This window comes from Anguilla anguilla, chromosome 3 (assembly GCF_013347855.1).
Source record: "Anguilla anguilla isolate fAngAng1 chromosome 3, fAngAng1.pri, whole genome shotgun sequence".
In the NCBI taxonomy this organism is placed as follows: Eukaryota; Metazoa; Chordata; class Actinopteri; order Anguilliformes; family Anguillidae; genus Anguilla; species Anguilla anguilla.
This window is the reverse complement of record NC_049203.1, coordinates 42,894,785-42,912,166: the sequence shown is the minus strand read 5'-3', so window position 1 is coordinate 42,912,166 and position 17,382 is coordinate 42,894,785. Positions and strand designations below refer to the sequence as shown.

The 17,382-nt window shown below is 45.2% G+C and overlaps 1 protein-coding gene across 8 annotated transcripts in view; it reads right to left on the bottom strand.

Annotated features, from left to right (window-relative positions):
* The window catches only part of LOC118223253 (syntaxin-binding protein 5-like), a 177,751-nt gene that overhangs the window by 16,781 nt on the left and 143,588 nt on the right, over positions 1-17,382 (bottom strand). For 4 of the 8 annotated variants that reach the window (XM_035409522.1, XM_035409527.1, XM_035409528.1 and 1 more), the window contains exons 18-23: positions 16,873-17,024; positions 14,370-14,441; positions 12,590-12,655; positions 7,427-7,531; positions 4,393-4,446; positions 1,400-1,576 (exon numbers count right to left, since the gene is read on the bottom strand). In XM_035409522.1, the coding sequence (XP_035265413.1) occupies positions 1,400-1,576; positions 4,393-4,446; positions 7,427-7,531; positions 12,590-12,655; positions 14,370-14,441; positions 16,873-17,024 (626 nt within the window). The remainder of the gene's footprint in view (positions 1-1,399; positions 1,577-4,392; positions 4,447-7,426; positions 7,532-12,589; positions 12,656-14,369; positions 14,442-16,872; positions 17,025-17,382) is intronic. The other 4 variants (XM_035409525.1, XM_035409526.1, XM_035409529.1 and 1 more) reach the window with 2 other exon arrangements.

The following is a 17,382-nucleotide window of genomic DNA, read 5'->3' as shown; positions in this document are numbered from 1 at the left end:
TCTATTCTATGCAGAGGGATGGCCGCTATGTTTAAACACCCCACGCAGTAGAGACTGGGGCTTCTACACATCGTTATGTGGACTGAGACACAAAGATGTGATTGTACCTGATTACTCGGCAGAATACTGATTTTCACACTTTAAAATGTCCCCGAGTCCCTGGTATTTGTGTCTTGATTGCTGAGAACTCTTTATCAGCTGTAAAAGCGTGCCGAGACTTTGATGCACCGTATGCACTTATGATGTACCCACGATGACTGCCTCTGGGCTGAGGGCTTAACGTCTGTATAGATCTATATCTTGATCTGGAAAAATCACACCCCTGACAACGCAGCCAGGTGAAGGAGCACGACAGCATCGCAGCAGCGCGTCCAGGTGAACTTGCCAGGGGGGGGGGGACGGAAATAGAGCGGGTACAGCCACGCCCCTCGGTCTCCTGGAGACGCAGGCGGGGTGCCGAACAGCGAGGCGAGGTGATGTCACAGCAATGACACCTGGTCTAGAAAAGGTGAGAAGTATGGTAGCGTGGAAGTGATGTGTGATATACTCTCATTTGTTCTTATCCTGCGGTTTGCGTGCTCACCTACTAGCCCAAAGCATGACACAGCATAGATTTCAGAGGGATAACGGCTAAGTGCAGTGAGAATAAATCGCTTTACTGCAATTCAAGGATGGATGAGATAGCTCAGCTCTGTCATATACACCAGCACTGATCCAAACATAAAGAGGTTGTCTTTTTTTGGAAAAATAAATAAATAAATAGTCACCGACTGGAGGAGACAGAGAGCTATCTTAGCTTTGGGGAAAATAAAAAAGTTGGTTATGTTTAAGAGCCCGAAGTTACCAACTTTTACACTGTCCAGCCCCACCACCCCCACCCTTCCCCCTCAGGGACCTCCCTCTTTCCCCCTCCAATCCCATTAAGCAGTGGGGTAATAGCCAGGGCTAATATAAACAGGGGCAAGACAGAGGTAAAGCCACCGTTCTGGTACGAAAGAGGAGCTCAACCAATCACAGGGTACTTTGGTAACAACCAGAGGTGGAAAGTCAAGGGGTCAGAAAGTTCTGCCATGTGTTTCTTCTACCCGTTTCACTAATTAGTTCTACCTCCTGGCTGAAGAGTTGTGCTAATTTGGCAAATCCAGCTAACTGGCACAAAATACTGGGGATGACTTTTACTTCCTGAACAAAGATTTTCCACCCCAGGTATCAACCAAACAATGCGGACAGTGATTGGTGGTCACTCTCCGGCTGTGCATCTTTACTCACTGTGGAAGTATAGTCTGAAAGAACTGACCGTTGTATGATTGGTGGAACTGTTTTCTACCAGCAAGGTGACATCACAACAGTCTGCTTCCTGTTTTATTAAACCTGGTAATGAACGGTGAAGCGCACGCACCTTCTGTGTGGGAAACGGGCAAGGAGATCTCCATGCAGGCAGCGGATTGGGCCTTCCGGAAGGGCGGTCGGCCAGGCCCCCGTCGGCTCAACCTGGTCCCCTCGGGACCTGGGGGGCGTGGTCTCCCAGCAGCACAAGGCTGGGAGGTGGGACTAGTGCAGTGTCCGTTTACATGATCTGCAATGACGGCACCGCATTAGTACAGGACAAAATAATGCACAGCAGTCATTTTGAGAACAAAGCCAGGAGGACAGGAAAGGATGGGATGAATAGAAACTCCAATCGAAGCCACAAGAAAGAGAGAGAAAAAAGGGAAAGGACAATCGTAGGAAAGAGAGAAAGAAAGAAAGAAAGAAAGAAAGGAAGAAACAGTGACCACAACTACTATCAAAAATAAAGAATAAAGAAATACATAGATGAATGGAAGGAGAGTGAGAGAATCAAATGAATGAACCCCCCAAAGAGGTGCCCCAACAGCCAGCCCCCCCCCCCCCCCCACCCCCCACCAACGTAGAATGCCCAGCAGGTGGGAGAGTTTCATTCCCTGTGTGACAAATGAATATAAATCCAGAGGAAATGCATTTTTCAGAGGGAAAAAATAAAATCAAATTCATCTGACAGTTGACAGTCTCTCTCGCTCATTCGCTCTTTCTCCCTCTCTCTCTTTATCACAGAATGTGCACATTTTGAATTATTTATCTTGGAACAGCTTGAACCCTCGAGCCAAAGCATTCAAGGTCCAGAAAAAAAAGAAAAAAAAGAAATAGAAATTCAAAAGCAGGTCTGTTTTTCTTATGTATACAGCATGTTCAATCTTTTATTAGTGCTTGAAAGAGGAAATCAACATTTTTAACAGCATGTCATGCATAGCAGAGACTCAAGAGGATGAGACTTTCTTACTGCTGTAGTATTCCTGTTTGCACGACTGCACGTTTGTGTGTGTGTGTGCGCGTATGTGTGTGCCTACCTGCCCGTCTCTGTGCGGATGTGTGGTGTCGTGCTATATCTCAACAGCATTCGCCTTTGATGCTATTGAGATACAGCACGGTGTGCCGAAACCTTCTCCATTGTGTTTCACAGATTTATTATATTTTATATTTTTTTATGTTTTTGAAAAAGAACAGTGGTCCCCCCCTCTGCCAAGTTCTTGACGGCTAACCAGCCCCTGCAGGCTGTCTGGAGGCATTGTGTCATTCATCTGTACAGATTCTAACAGGACTGTGAGCTCAGGTACCCTGCTACTACCTGGGAGAAGCAAAGAAGGGTTAACGAGAGGACGGCAGTCGTAAGTTTTTATTGCTATTATTTCTCCCTTTTTAGAATGCGGAAGCAGATTCGAAGGCCCGTTCGACCGCTCGTTCAAACGCCAATGCGGGTGCGATTTCTGAAGCGACCGAGCGAACTGTCAAATGATGCAACCTTGGGCGGCGTGAGTTTCTCAGAGAGGTCAAAGCTTAATGGATTTGGCTTTTTTGCACCTGCTAATAACATCCAAAAAGAACAAAACGGGTGGAGAGAGCACGTGCGTGCATAATTCGTAATTTATCTGTAGGCTTTCGACAGCCCAGCACACAGTGTCCCGCACTTAGGCTCTCCTGATAGCACAACGCTGTCAGCATCACATAATGCAGGCGGTGCTGACCTCCCACAGTAAGTGCTGTCCCCGTGCTCACCGCAGTAATCGCTAACACTCATTAGACCCTCGGGGCTACCTCTCACGACTGATGGGATGATAATTAGGCACACATAATTTGTGCCCTCTGACAGGGGCCAAAAACGAGATACGCGATTGGCTAATAGTTTCACCTTCACCATAAAAACTTGAAAAACTCATGAAACTCACAGAAACAAAAGAAAAACGTGTTAAAAGCACAAAAATAGAGGTGAGTATGTGAGCCAGATTTAATTGTGGGTTGTTGTATTAATCCTAGAATTTCCGCACTGAGAGGATATGACAGTAGGCAGCATAAATTGAAAATTTTGACTCACTGTGAAATCTCTTCTCACTGGATGACAGATACTTTCATGGCTTGGAATTTAGATGGAATTGAATGCATTGTAAACATGTCAGTTTCGATACAATGGTCTTGAGGAGACCAGTGATGCATTTTTAAAAATAATTCTTGGATCATTCTTTTGATTCAATCCAAACTATCCAAACTTGTCTTTTAATGTTTATGCACTGCTGATATATAGTAGATAAAACTGTATATTCATACTTACTCTCTTACTTTCACACACACACACACACACACACACACACACACACACACACACACACACACACACACACACACACACACCACACACACACACCACACACACACACACACACACACACACACACACACACGCCTGCACGCACACACACACTTTCAGATGAATTTGATTTATGCAGTCCCCTACAGGAACCATTCTCCCACCACCTACAGCTTACTGCTGCACACTTACCGGCCTGTCAAAAATCACATACTATCTCTACCATACATTTCATTCAGATATCACACTTCCAGGCTTTAATTCCCAGCAAGAAATAGCGTAAAACCGCATACATGACTTACCAAAAACAAAGCCATATTTATGGCAAAAGCCAGAGAGAAGAAAGGGGTGGAGTCAAGCACAATGATGTAATGAGATAGATTTGAGTCAGAGACTGAATGGACCAATCACAATGAGCGGAGGGAGGCCCTTCAAGAGAGCACCTCACCAAGGATCATGAGACATGAGATAAGAGCGACCTTTGGAAACACTTGCAAAATGTGCTGAACACCATTTTTTAAAATAACAAAAAGAAATGTTTTAAAAAGTCACGGAAGAGGGAGGCCAACAGACTTAAATGGACAGCTCTGAGAGGAGCTTTAAGAGAAAATGCCTTTGTGGTGCAAAGCGAAGAACATTAAAATATCTGTCATCAGTAAACAGGACAGAGAGAAAGTGAAGAAAAACAAAATGAAAATTTTTTAAAAGGAACTGTTGGCTTTCGCCTACCGTACCAAGATCAGTCTTAAGATCTGTGGGCAGACTTAGCTTTCTGCCTGGTCCCCTAACTGAAAAAAAGAAACAGGAAAGAAAGTCGCTGTTAATCCATTAAAGAAAAGAACAAAAAAAACAGAACTGTAACCAAAAAAATGAGAAATAACCTTGAAAGCATACATAAGAAAAGAAATGAATAACCATATTTGGGAAAAAAAAAAACAAATTAAACGTGCAAGAGTGCAAAAATGCAACATTGCAGGCAGGTGCTGGAACACGCATGCTCAGACGCATTCCACAAGCGACAACCCCCCCCACCCACCCACCCACCACCCCATCCCCCAACCCCCCCGGTCTGGCAGCCACTGATATACAGCGCTACCGGTATAGAGCATGACTCCATATTTACTGCATATTCTCGCCGCTGCTGGTGACGCACGGCATTTCAGCGCTCTCACTTTAAATCCCGCTCGTTCAGCGCACCAGTGCGTCCATAACACTGACCGCTCGCTTTAATTCATGGCCTGTCACCCATGTTTATGGCCACTTTCACCGTGATGAAGACTGAACCTGAGAGCTGGAGACCCACGGGTCCAGCGGAAACAGAGGCAGGGGGAGCCAGCGGGGGTTTTTCGAGGGGCTGGCGGGGGGGGGGGGTGGGGGGGGGGTGTGGCCGGGGGGTAGTCAATGATTAGGTGATTTCAGCACAGGAGTTAAAGCCCCGAAGACTGCATACAGGAGAAGAAAAAAAAAACTCAATATAGAATGGTTATGCCACAATGTTCAAAATAAAACGAAGAAAATAAAATTTAACATTTTGCAAGCATTTTGCAGTACATACAAACTGCAAAGGTTAATAAAATGCTGGAAATGATCCTTTCACATTTTAGATTGAATGTGTGGACTGCATTAGATTAATATAAAATATTGCACACTCAGGCATTAGGTCAGTACATTCATTGTGCATGTATCTGTCTATGTGTTTTCCATAAACTAAATGTGAGATGACTGACTTTATAGAAAAGCAAAGTAATATTCCTTGCTGAATTACAGATGCTGGTAGATTGCATACTGTGACAGCTTGTACATACAGTACTGGCCACACATGGTGACCCAACATGAGGACATAACCTTAGTGATTCAATCTTTTAGGTCCTCAACTGTATGTGTGCACAAAGTACAAGGAAAATACTACACTGACTAAACTGTTCTGGTTCACTCTCACTCTGAAAGAACAAAGCAAATCTCTCTCGCTTCAGACCAGTGGGGCGATGGGTGTCAACATACTGCCCTCTGCATTTGTGAAGCCTTGGGGTGACATTTTACCCAGAAAACATTTGTTGTCAGCATGTGTAGCTGTTCACAGGCTTGAGTTCATCTTTGGAATAAAAAGTCTGTGGTGTGACGCAGTCCTCTTGCGAATGACCCTATTTGAGAGTGCTCCAGACGTGTACTTGACCATTGAAACAGCCTCTAAGACAGCAGAGATTCAGCATAAACGACTTAAATTCTGGAGTCAGACCGTGGACCCGAATGACACAGAGCACTGGAGCTACCTCACAGAACCCTAGTGCTGCAGTCATGATTTATGCCTTGCCAACTGATTACAAGCAAAGCTATACCAAATAAGAGATTATGTTGGTGATTCGTTTGAAAAATAGCTGAATCTGACAAGGCCGTTTGCCCATGTCGAATGAGACTGACCTTAAAAACAGGGGAAAAAAAAGATTAATAATGATGCCTTCTAGGAAATTCTTAGTTTTAAGTACGAAGTTTTCATAAATAAAGACAGTATCCCTACACATTCTATGAAAAGGCGAAGTATTACAAAAATGTTCCTACTATGCAGTTTCTCACAAAAACAAGACATAAAAGTGCTGCGTTTCTTATTTCAGTAAACATCCCTGCTGATAATCGGAATGAGATTTAGTCAGAATGAAATGTGCTTCCCGTAAAAAAAAGAGGAAGAGAGGCGAGGGAAACCGCCAGCACGTGTGCTGCGAAATTGAATTCCGGATCGATAAAAAGTGTGTCGGGCGTTTTGGGGCGCAGAACATGGCGTTTTTTTTAACGAGGAAAGCTGAGTTTGCATCCTCTCGCTGAGCATTACGCCGCTGGATTCAGGAGCTCCTGAGCCACGAGGGTTTGGGATGGGCAAAAACACACTTCATAACACTAACAACATTTTTAACGTTTTCTGCAGTCCTTCACCAATAAATGTAACTACAGTCAAAATGGCGGAGACGTAGCAAACCAACCTGTATTGCATATGAAATTGTGTACATATGTGCACACACTGCATATATTTCGGATACATGATATTCTGTATTCTTGCTGGTTAGCCTTGAAAGGGAAACATCTTGGGACAACCAGGGCCCCACAGTGCAACCGTCTGTTTTCTGTATTTATTCAAATGGGATACCTCAGAGTTACTGTAGTTTAGTCTGCAGAACTAGCCTGGGAGGCAAACACACTTTTAACGTAAACTATGAATGCAGTCATCCACACTGAACTCAGTGTCAAGTATTAAATATTTTGCGGAGAAATATAAACAAGCAAACCAGCCTCTACAGCGCAAGCTGTTGCTATTATTAAAGGAATGAGATGTGGTGAGAATCGGTCTGGTGAGAGGAAAAAAAAAACAGCCATCACATTTTACGATGAGAGAAAAGGGTGCGAGTTTACCCCACTCACAGAGTACACGGACGAATATCCCACAAAACAGCGAGGCACACCCCTCCTCCCCTCTCCCCACTTCCCTTCCCCCCACACAACATTGTTAATAGGCAACATTCACGCGATATTACTGTAAATCATTTCCACAAAATGGGGGGGATGTCATCACAACATCACTGCAAGAGCTTCGGGATCAGGCGTCAGGGCTGACGTGCGTAAAATGGATGGGGGGGGGGGGGGGAGGAGCGACGGCCCGGACCACCAGAGATGACCGCATGCACCAGGGCCCTCAGAGACACCGTCGCCCCCTGCAGGCCGGATGACGACGATGCCGCTCCCCCTCCCCCGCTTGGCTCCGGCCTGGCCTCGCGCGCTTACCGTTGTCCAGCAAGTGAAAGACGGGGCTGTAGTGGCTGGCCTTCACATTGGCCGCAGGCTCGTGCATGCCCCGGGGGTCATTGTGAAGGGAGGAAGGGTGCAGAACTGAAATTAAAAAAAAAAAAAAAAACATAAACAAGACAAAATAAAAACGAAGCCAAAGAACCGACGGGGGAGACTGCCGCTTCCGTGACGGTCTGGGGAGTGAGATAAAAGAAGGCAAGGACAAAGAAACGGCGGCACAGTGTCAATGTCAATGGAAAAAGGCCAGAGCGCCACAGCAGCCTACCGCCCGTGTCGTGCGCTAACACCAGCATTAAGCCTTATTAAGCGTCCCTCAGGCTCGATCCCGGGCTAGGCTGCAGAGCTACGCTCATTGTGTTTTCGTTGGCTCGCGTGTTAATGACTTGTTTCCATGGGTTGTTAGGACATAAGGCACAGGACATAAAGTCACCGGTGCTATTAATATACAATTGATAGTAAAGCATAATGGAACTAAGACTACAACCTCTTTTGATACTGCATAAGGTATTATGCTTACCCTTATAAACTTGTATTAGTGTATATGTATGGCTAATGTGTGTATGTTGTTACGTCTTCTGTGATGGATATGAACACATATAAATGCATTATATAATGCTACATAGCTCCTGACATAAGGGGAAGTGTTACTCGGCTACCTCAGAACCCATTAAAACAACAGCAGCTGCCGAAGAATTACACACACCTCTTCTTTAGATAAGACAAAGTATAACAAAAAAGGTATGTGCTTCAGCGCTTAAGAATATTATCATTTTTCATTTGTCCGTGCAAGTCTCAAACTTTTCTACCAACTTTTTTCTTAGTTTGGCAGTATATGGGTCAAGCATGATAGCACCATTACGTTTTGGCATGAGGCAGATGCTCTTAATGCAGCCACCATTTTATTTTTTATGTGCAATCCATTTAAGACGCTTGATATTTAATGAAGCAATTCAGTTTAAGTACCCGGTTCAGAGGTATGATGGGAATGACCTGGGAATGGAGCCCATAACCTTACGATCCCAGCTCCCGAAGCACTACACTGTCCTTCTGCTCTTGCGTCCTTAGATCCACACAGCAGCCGCACGCTATTTTCAAAAGGAACGCTTTTTTCCTCCCACTTCTAACACAGGTAGCATCAAAGAGAAAAACACCATGTTCACATTTTCCCCGCAAGCCTTCACCCCTGGCGATCTCGAATGCCCCCGTGGTTTAAAGTTGCAAGATGTTTTGCTCGGGAGCAGGGAACAGGAACGCGAAGATCGATTAGCGAATGATTTCCTTCGCTAGGTCTGAAGAAAATAGCCTTGTTTTACTTATTTCATTATTTATATTTTTTTCCCCGGCCCCGCAGCCTCAGGATTTCTCAAGGGGGTGAATCCACACGCCGCTATCTCAGATTATTATAGACAGAGAGCATGCTATAATGAACAGGGTCGCCAACAATAGTCCAGAGACAGAAACATCAATATCCAAGGGAGCGGATTGAAGAGCCCGGCCAATTAGGAGAAAGTAATGCATAAGCAAAGGAAGCCTCGTGGAGCTGTGAAAGGTACGGCGTGTGGCCTGTCTATTAAAAGTGAAGAGGCAAGGACAGCGAGGTCCACAGGCTCGCTAACAAGCCTCCCCGAGTCACACCCATGCCGGGCGCCAGGCAGGCGCTGACAGGGCTGTGCTCCGTAATGACCAGAGACAGACAGCGCAAAACACACCGAGAGCGCACAAACACACACACACACGCACACACGCACATATGCACACACAATCACACACGCACGCACACGGACACACACGCACGCACATACACACACACAATCACGCACACACACACACACGCAATCACACACACACACACAATCACACATGCACGCACACGGACACACACGCACGCGCATACACACACACACAATCACAATCACATGCACATGTGCACCAGCGTGCACACACACACACACACGCACGCACGCACGTCACACATGTATGCGTGCACACACATATGCACATACACACACTGCCATGCAGCCGCCTGGAAGTGACTGTCTCTGTTCCTTCTTTCTTCAGTGAACACAGTTTTCCCAGTACAGAAAGTGCTGGGATTTACAGGGGTTTGAGCAGGACAGGAAGCTCTCGTGGGCTAATCGTCTATCGCACTGTCATACAGTCAGCGGAAGAGGCAGACGCAGGTTGGAGGCTGAACACAGGTGCAGGGTTGGTTAAGGTAGAAGGTGGGAGGTTAGACACAGCGATGTAGAACGTTTATGTTGGTTAAGGTAGAAGGTGAAAGGTTGGACACAGCGATGTAGAACATTAATGTTTGTTAAGGTAGGTTAGAGGTTGGACGCAGTGATGTAGGAAGTTAATGTTGGTTAAGGTAAAAGGTGGGAGGTTGGACACAGCGATGTAGGACGTTAATGTTGGTTAAGGTAGAAGGTGAAAGGTTGGACACAGCGATGTAGGACGTTAATGTTGGTTAAGGTAAAAGGTGGGAGGTTGGACACAGCAATGTAGGACGTTAATGTTGGTTAAGGTAAAAGGTGGGAGGTTGGACACAGAGATGTAGGAAACTTTGGTTGGTAAAGGTTGGAGGTAGAGCAGACAGGAGAAAGACAAGAGGAGACAGGTTAAGAGGTTGGAGAGTGTTGTGGGGAAAACTGTAGTTAGCACACCACAATACATTACCATAAAGATCAACAGTAATAGATTGATCAGTACAGATTGATTTGGTAATATGAAATTACAGAATAAAGAGCATTAAAAATATCAGCTGGAGAAGATCCACAGGGCTCAGTCAGAACGAGAACAGGCCTGAGAATACTGTCTGCCTGGATCTAAGTCTGAAAAGCATGAATTATTAATGTACTAATCCCATTTCCAAAAGAGTACAGCATGCCGTACCACGAGGAGAACAGCATTACACTACATTCACTATCCAATAATCCCATGGAAGGACCTCAGCCTACAGGCTAAATATTTCATTACTCTTCCATAAACTCTCAAAGTTTCTGAAAAAAACGAAAACTAAAAAAACGGTGAAAGGACCTAGTATTTGAAAATGTGTAGCTCCCTGCTGTATTCCGGGACATTAAAAAAAAGAAATCTGAGTAAGAAAAAGGCTGCTGAGAAACTGTTCTGTGTTTTGACCTCTGTCTCCACCCCTTCCCCCCTCCCCTATTAGACCCACAATGCATTTCAACTGAAGCCTCTCTCTGATGACAGGTTTAAGAGTTCAGGTTTCGGCTCCAGTTTCAGGTTTCCATTTCGGCTCCGTGCGGTAGAACGGTTGCAGCGCTGGTTAAACCACTTCCCTCCACAATGCAAGTAAGGCTTCTTTTCCGCCTCTCCGTGCTTCTGTGAGAACTCGCGGACCCTGCGGCTCACCTCGCCACTAGGAGCGCGACCAAAGCGCATCAAACAACGAGATACGGCAGCCGGCCTTTCCGAAGGCCCTCTCCCGCGACTCGCCAACGGGTTTGAGCACCTCTAACGGACCGAGAATATCTCACAAGGATGGGGGGGACGAGAAGAAAGACGCACACCGCGGACTCCTTCAGAGGTGTGAAGATCTCCCTCGCTGGCTATATCTCCATTACGCTAACTGCGCGTGAAGACGCGCGGATGCACAAGGGCCACGCCAGATTCTCCAGAGGAGAATTCAGGGGTTTGAAGGTCCCTGAATTAAACGAGAACGACAACTTCTCCATTGAGTCGACGCTAATGGAAACTCAGCCGTCAAAAAACGAGCCTCGACTCCGTCTCCAAGGAGACATCAACCAAAGATGCGACGAAATAACCGTCGCAGGCTGGAGATGCTCAACGACTCTTACCGCCTTCTTGTTTACACGCAACTGATTACAATGCACCGTAACATAATTAGATTACTAAAAGGACACAAACAAAAGCAGTTGGAGCACCGGCACAGTGCGCATCACGTCCCGCTGGATCAGTGGCTCTCGGTTAAAGGCACACCGCATCCATCCTGCAAGCCCTGCCGTGTCCGCCTCTGTCACACACACATCTGTGCACCGTGCTTTTAGCAAACCCCGGGCCTTAACTGTGAGCACTACAGGCCTGCTGTAAGTGGAGCTCGATCTTCATTTGGGACAGCCCACCAGGAAAGAGAGTTTTGAATCTTCAGCACAGTGTGTGTGTTTGTGTGTGTGTGTGTGTGTGTGTGTGTGTGTGTGTGTGTGTGATTACGCATAGGCACCTGTACACCCACGCACACCCACACGCATACACACAGACATGCGCACACACACCGCCACACGCACAGACACACACACACATAATCCAGTAGCTGTTTGACACAAATCCCCAATCAGGGCTACAAACAAATGTGTTTCAGATCATTCCCAAACAAACCAAACTCCCCGTCATATCTGTTGTGTACCCCGCTTTCCTGACAGGATTACACTGAGCTGACTGAGGCAAACACAGAGCAGCTGTCTGCTTTTTAGTCCTCCACACGCGCAGCGAACGTCTGTCACGAATACCCACCCAGCTTTGCAAACCAAACACAGACACGTCTATATTTACAGTCACACTCCGGCTTAAATCTGCACACCGGCCTCAAAGCCCTGAAGGGGACTGGATTGTCCCGGTGTCCTCCAAGTCCGTCAGTATTCCCTTCACTGCGTGGAGTTTCAGCTCTCCCTCAGCATTGCCCCTCCCAGAACACTACATACAGCGAAACCGCCAAGTTCCCATCAGGTCCTGCCAAACATTCCGCCAACCCCCACGCGCGTGACACATCTTCGCCCAAACACCCTCCATGAACACCCTCCTCATCCCCATGCATCCATGTGGCCTCTCATCTTGCTACAACTCCAGATATTAAGCTGACATCATGCTTAGTACTACGAAAGCTGCTTCTGCCATGAAAACGACATTCTGAGGAAAACATCACAGCATAATTCATTTTAAAAAGACAAGCTCTGTCTTTATGTCACCCTGAGTCATCGGAGAGTACTGTGAGGTACAGGTGAGCGTTCATCGCTGTATGTCTAATGTCTAATCTGGCCAAACCCCCATGTGAAACAGACCGTATGGCGCTTGCTTGCAGTGGGCTATGACAGCCAATGAGCGAGGCTGCTGCTGGGAGAGGCCTTGGCAGCGGGAAAGGTCACGGCGGGGTCGCGGTACCTGAGGTGGGCGACCTGCTCCGCTCCAGGTCCAGGGACACCTGGTTGTCTGAGAGTTCCGTCAGGCCTGGAGCAGCCAATCAGCAGTGTGAGGTATATCCACCAAACACAGCCAATCAGCATAGAGAGAGAGGAAGGGAGAACAAGGTCCAGTTAGCCCAGATCAAACACACCAGAGGGGTATTTCACAAAGTGGGATTACTGAGTTACCTGGATAACTGCTTTGAGTAAAACCTGGAACAGCTCTTTTTACTTCAGTCCATGTTCCACATTGGGAGCGTTCCGGGTTTTACTCCAGTGCAGTTATCCAGGTAACTCAGGAATCCTGCTTTGTGAAACAGGGCCCCAAGCGAACAGAAAGTAAGAACAGGAGACATGCCACAAACTCCACTCCAGTACTACACGGTTCTCACCAGTAGGAGGCACCCCTGCTCAAACAGTACCGCATATGTGTGCGGTTAACTTCAAAATTTGCTAATATTTACTTTCATATGAAGTATCCCATTTCATTTGATTATCTGTTTTTAGATAGCTGGATGTTCACAGGATAGCAGTTCAGCTTATGCATCCTCTGTCAGCAGTGCTACAGGAGGTCCCCACCCAAGAACTCGTAACTGCAATCTTCTAGTTAAAGCTCAGGCCCTCTAACCGCAGCACCACACTGCTGTACTCCAAGAAAAGGGGCTGCCTATTCCTGGTCCAGAAACTGGAGTGGAGGTAAAAGGATCACATTTACATCGTGTGCATTCTAAAGCTCATGGGTGCAGTCAGGCTCCAAAGGTCAGAAACTCAGAAACTAGAGCTTGGATTTGAAACTTTAGACAAGTTTGTTTTTACTAACGTTGAGAGATCAAGTGGAATCTGTGGAGGCTGATCTAATCTCGCCCTCCCTTGTCATTCGCTTTGCCGTATCTACAGACTTTTTTTCCACAGCTGTTCCATAAACCAGGAGCTCAAAGCCCAAATCCATAAATTATCAATCACTGTAACAGAAAAGTAAGAGTGATACAGAAGGTTTTGAATGTTTCATATAGAAACTTAAATAATTGATTTTATATTCTTCAAACAGCCTAAAAAGTAAATACTCTCATATAGAGAGCAGAAGTTTTACATGCAAATAGTAAAAGATTCATTTTGAAATATTAAAATGGAAAAAAAAAACTGCTTCAGAGCACTGTTGGGCTACTGCATGGTACATTTCAAATGATTCAAATGTGTCATGTGTGATACTTGACAATGTACACAGCACATAATGCTGCATAAACAGTCCATTTGTGACTGAGATAAAACCGCTGTACTGAAAACACATGATTATCCCTGAATTTGGTTGGTTCTGAGGACCCAGAGTGTGACAAAACCCAGCAATAGGAAAACACATTGACAGAGTGACCAGGACAAAGGGTTATTGGGATATTAGAATGGCAAGAATATTGGCTGCCTTATCTATAAATGTCCCCGGTTTTTTGAGAGCTGCGATTGACATAGGGCTCCATTTCAGATAGGCTGTATTCTACTTTATGGCATATTCTGTTACAATGGACGGCTTTCTTGGTCTTAAACTGTCAACTGGGCTTTTACTGGAGTTTTTCATTCCAGTGACCCCCCCCTCTTGTCCCAGTCTTCCTTTCAGTGCATTCTCCCATCCTGCCCTCGGTAACTCCACCCAATTACTCTTGGTGGAGTTAAAGATCCTTTCAATCTGTCAATTCCATCCTATCCTGCCCACAAAACCCCACCCCCCGACCCTACCCAAACACACCCCAAATCAAGGCCACACTTACTCTGGTAAGAAGTACGGATCCTTTTCTTTGAATCTGAATAAAAGTTAGACAGGCCTCGCATGCAAAAGTTGTCTGCCAGATACCATGCCCGTGCATCAGCAGGCAGAACGGCACCAGAAATGTGTGGGGAGGAGGGGGTGAGGGAGGGGAGGAGAGAGAGAGAGAGAAAAGAACAAGGCCCAAGTGAAAAGGAGAGTGACCAGCAAGCCAGCATCCAATTGGTGTCGGGGAGAGAGAGCAAGGACCTGTGATCCTTCCACATCCTTGCTAGCTCTTTGCTGTCTCAACGGCACTCACACATTGGCTGTTGGATTTGCAGCCACATGGAACAAATTTAAGGTGAGTTAACAGAAACAGTGCATTGTACAGTAATAAACAAACCAGCAGTACGCTAAAAAAAAAAAAAAAAAGATCTGTGTAAGGCTGTAGCAATCATTTATCAGCAACATTTAAATGACTTCCAGATACTGGGTCATCATGGCCTATGACTCAGTGACCTAATCACAGTACAGACTAATTTACAGTAAAACTCTTATTCTGATTGACGCCCTTCACAATTATAATGGCAAATTATCCAGAACATTTGCCTCAATTATAATGGCAAATGTTCTGAATAAATTCAGGAAGCCAGTAAGGTTTATAACATTCCGTTTGGCTGCGAGTGCAGCACCTTCAGTGCTGTACTCAATATGGGGTAATAAAACCACAATGCTTTTCAGTGACTTACACAATCGAGATTCATGACAATGTAAAAACAACTAAAAAGAGGCTTACAAAGTGACTTACACAGCACTAAGGAGAAAGAACAACTGGAGTTCGACTAAATGTGTCCTTATTGCCTTATGTGCGAGAATTAAATATTTACATGTTGTCAAATATTTACTTTTCTTTACTGACTTTATTGTGCCCTGAGGAAAATTTAGGCTGGAAAGCAAGGAGATGTGGATGGAAAATCACAAGCAATTGCATTTTGAAAAATAAAATAAAACACCCAGTTTTTTCAAGCAGGACAGTTATTTAGAAACTGTTCTATTTTTCAAAAGTAATTTAACATAATTTCATAAATTGTCTAGCAGCACTACAAGAGGTTGGGTTTTGACGAAACCTCATTGCACTACTGTGCCATAAAAATATCAGTATCGTAAACAGTTTAAATCAATACTTATAAACTGAAGCAACACATTATATCCCTCCCTGACAATACAGAAGTCACACAGTCTCATTTCATGAATTTCAATCTTAATGCTAAATCATGTCGTAAACATCAAATCCCAGATCTCAGTTTGACATTAATGATATTGTAGATATTTACCTGTATGTCAGCCTAGCAGCAAATTCTAGCAGAAAAAATACCCACATTCTCTGATGCGATAATTACAGTCAATATTACTGCTGACATAGAACACAGTGAGCTTGCTTACAGATAGATATGTGACAATAACAACATCGATAATAGCAGATCAATGGATACGACATGACCAGAAACTAGACACTTATAGAATAGAGCACAGAATTTTTTCTTCACATTCTGTGAAAGTACAGCGGTTAACCATAAGGGATAAGCTGTCCTCTGCCAAATCTCACCTAAACATATACTGTGAACCTGGAGCTATGATCAAGCAAGTGCAAAGCTAATCTCAAACGGGGGCTCGTATAATCCCTGGTGAAGAGAGGGGATATTGCTGAAGGCTACCTGCAAGTTCAACAGCCTAACAGACACCTTTCGTAAGATCACTCTCTCAACAGAGATAATATAATGCTATCTCATCAAGATAACATTCTCTCAAATCAGCGCTATCTTGATGAGATAAAATTATATTATGTCCGTTGGGAGAGTGATTTTCTGAAATCCTGCCAGTCGATGGATTAGCTGTGACACTGGAAAAGACTGTGTGAGTGCAGGTACAGGGGTATTGGTGGTGTGGGGGGGGGGGGGGGGGGGGCAGCTATCCTGGGCAGGGCTTCAGATCTACAGCAGAGGTACAGCGAAGCAGGACCAACACAGAGTAACAGATGGAGAGGTCATGCAGAATGACCCCAACAGAGTGCAGCACGAAGCATGCAACCTGAGTGTGTGTGTATGTGTGTGTGTGTGTGGGTGTGTGTGTGCGCGTGTGTGTGTGTGTGTGTAGTACAGTGTGTAAATCAACTGTGTGTGTGTGTGTAGATCAACAGTATGTGTGTGTGTATGTGTGTCTGTGTGTATCTCAACTGTGTGTGTGTGTGGCTCAACTTTGTGCATGTGTGTGTATTAGATTGTGTAGATCAACTGTGTGTGTATGTGAGTGTGTAGTAGTAGTAGAGTGTGTACATCCAAATGTTTTATTGTTTCTGTGCGTGTGGGTGCGTGTGTGAAGCAGTGTGTAAATTAAATCATGCCACTGTTCGTGTGTGTGTGTACGTGCATGTGTGTGTGAGTATATGTGAATGTGTTTGAAAGTGCAGGCATGTGAGTGTCAGAGTGTTGTAGAGTGTGAGCATACAGCGTCTCTGCTCTCCGTACCTGCAGTAAGCGGTCTGCTCCTGCGGGGGGAGCGTGTGAGGCGCTGGTAAGGGTCATTGGAGCCGTACAGTTCCAGCGTGCTCATGCACAGCAGGATGCTTTTCTGCAGGTAATCTACCACCACCAGCCCGTTGCAGTTCCCCAGAGCCAACCTGCACACAACACACAGACATATAAACACATACACATGCACATAAAAATACAGACAGTCGCTTGCACATTAACAAGTTCCAAAGGTATTAATTAGGATTCATGAGGCAAAAAGCAACACCTGCATGCTGTATTATACGCTCCTAAAACTAATTTAATGGTGCATAAAAATGTCTTGAAAACACACATTCTCTCTGCCTCTCTGTCTGTCTGAAACACATAAACACACACACACACACACGCACATGCACGCAAACATACAGATACCACACACACAAACACAAACACACAAATTCATATTCAAACAAATTCTAACACATACCTTTACATTCTAAATTTTAAAAAATTATTTTGTATTTT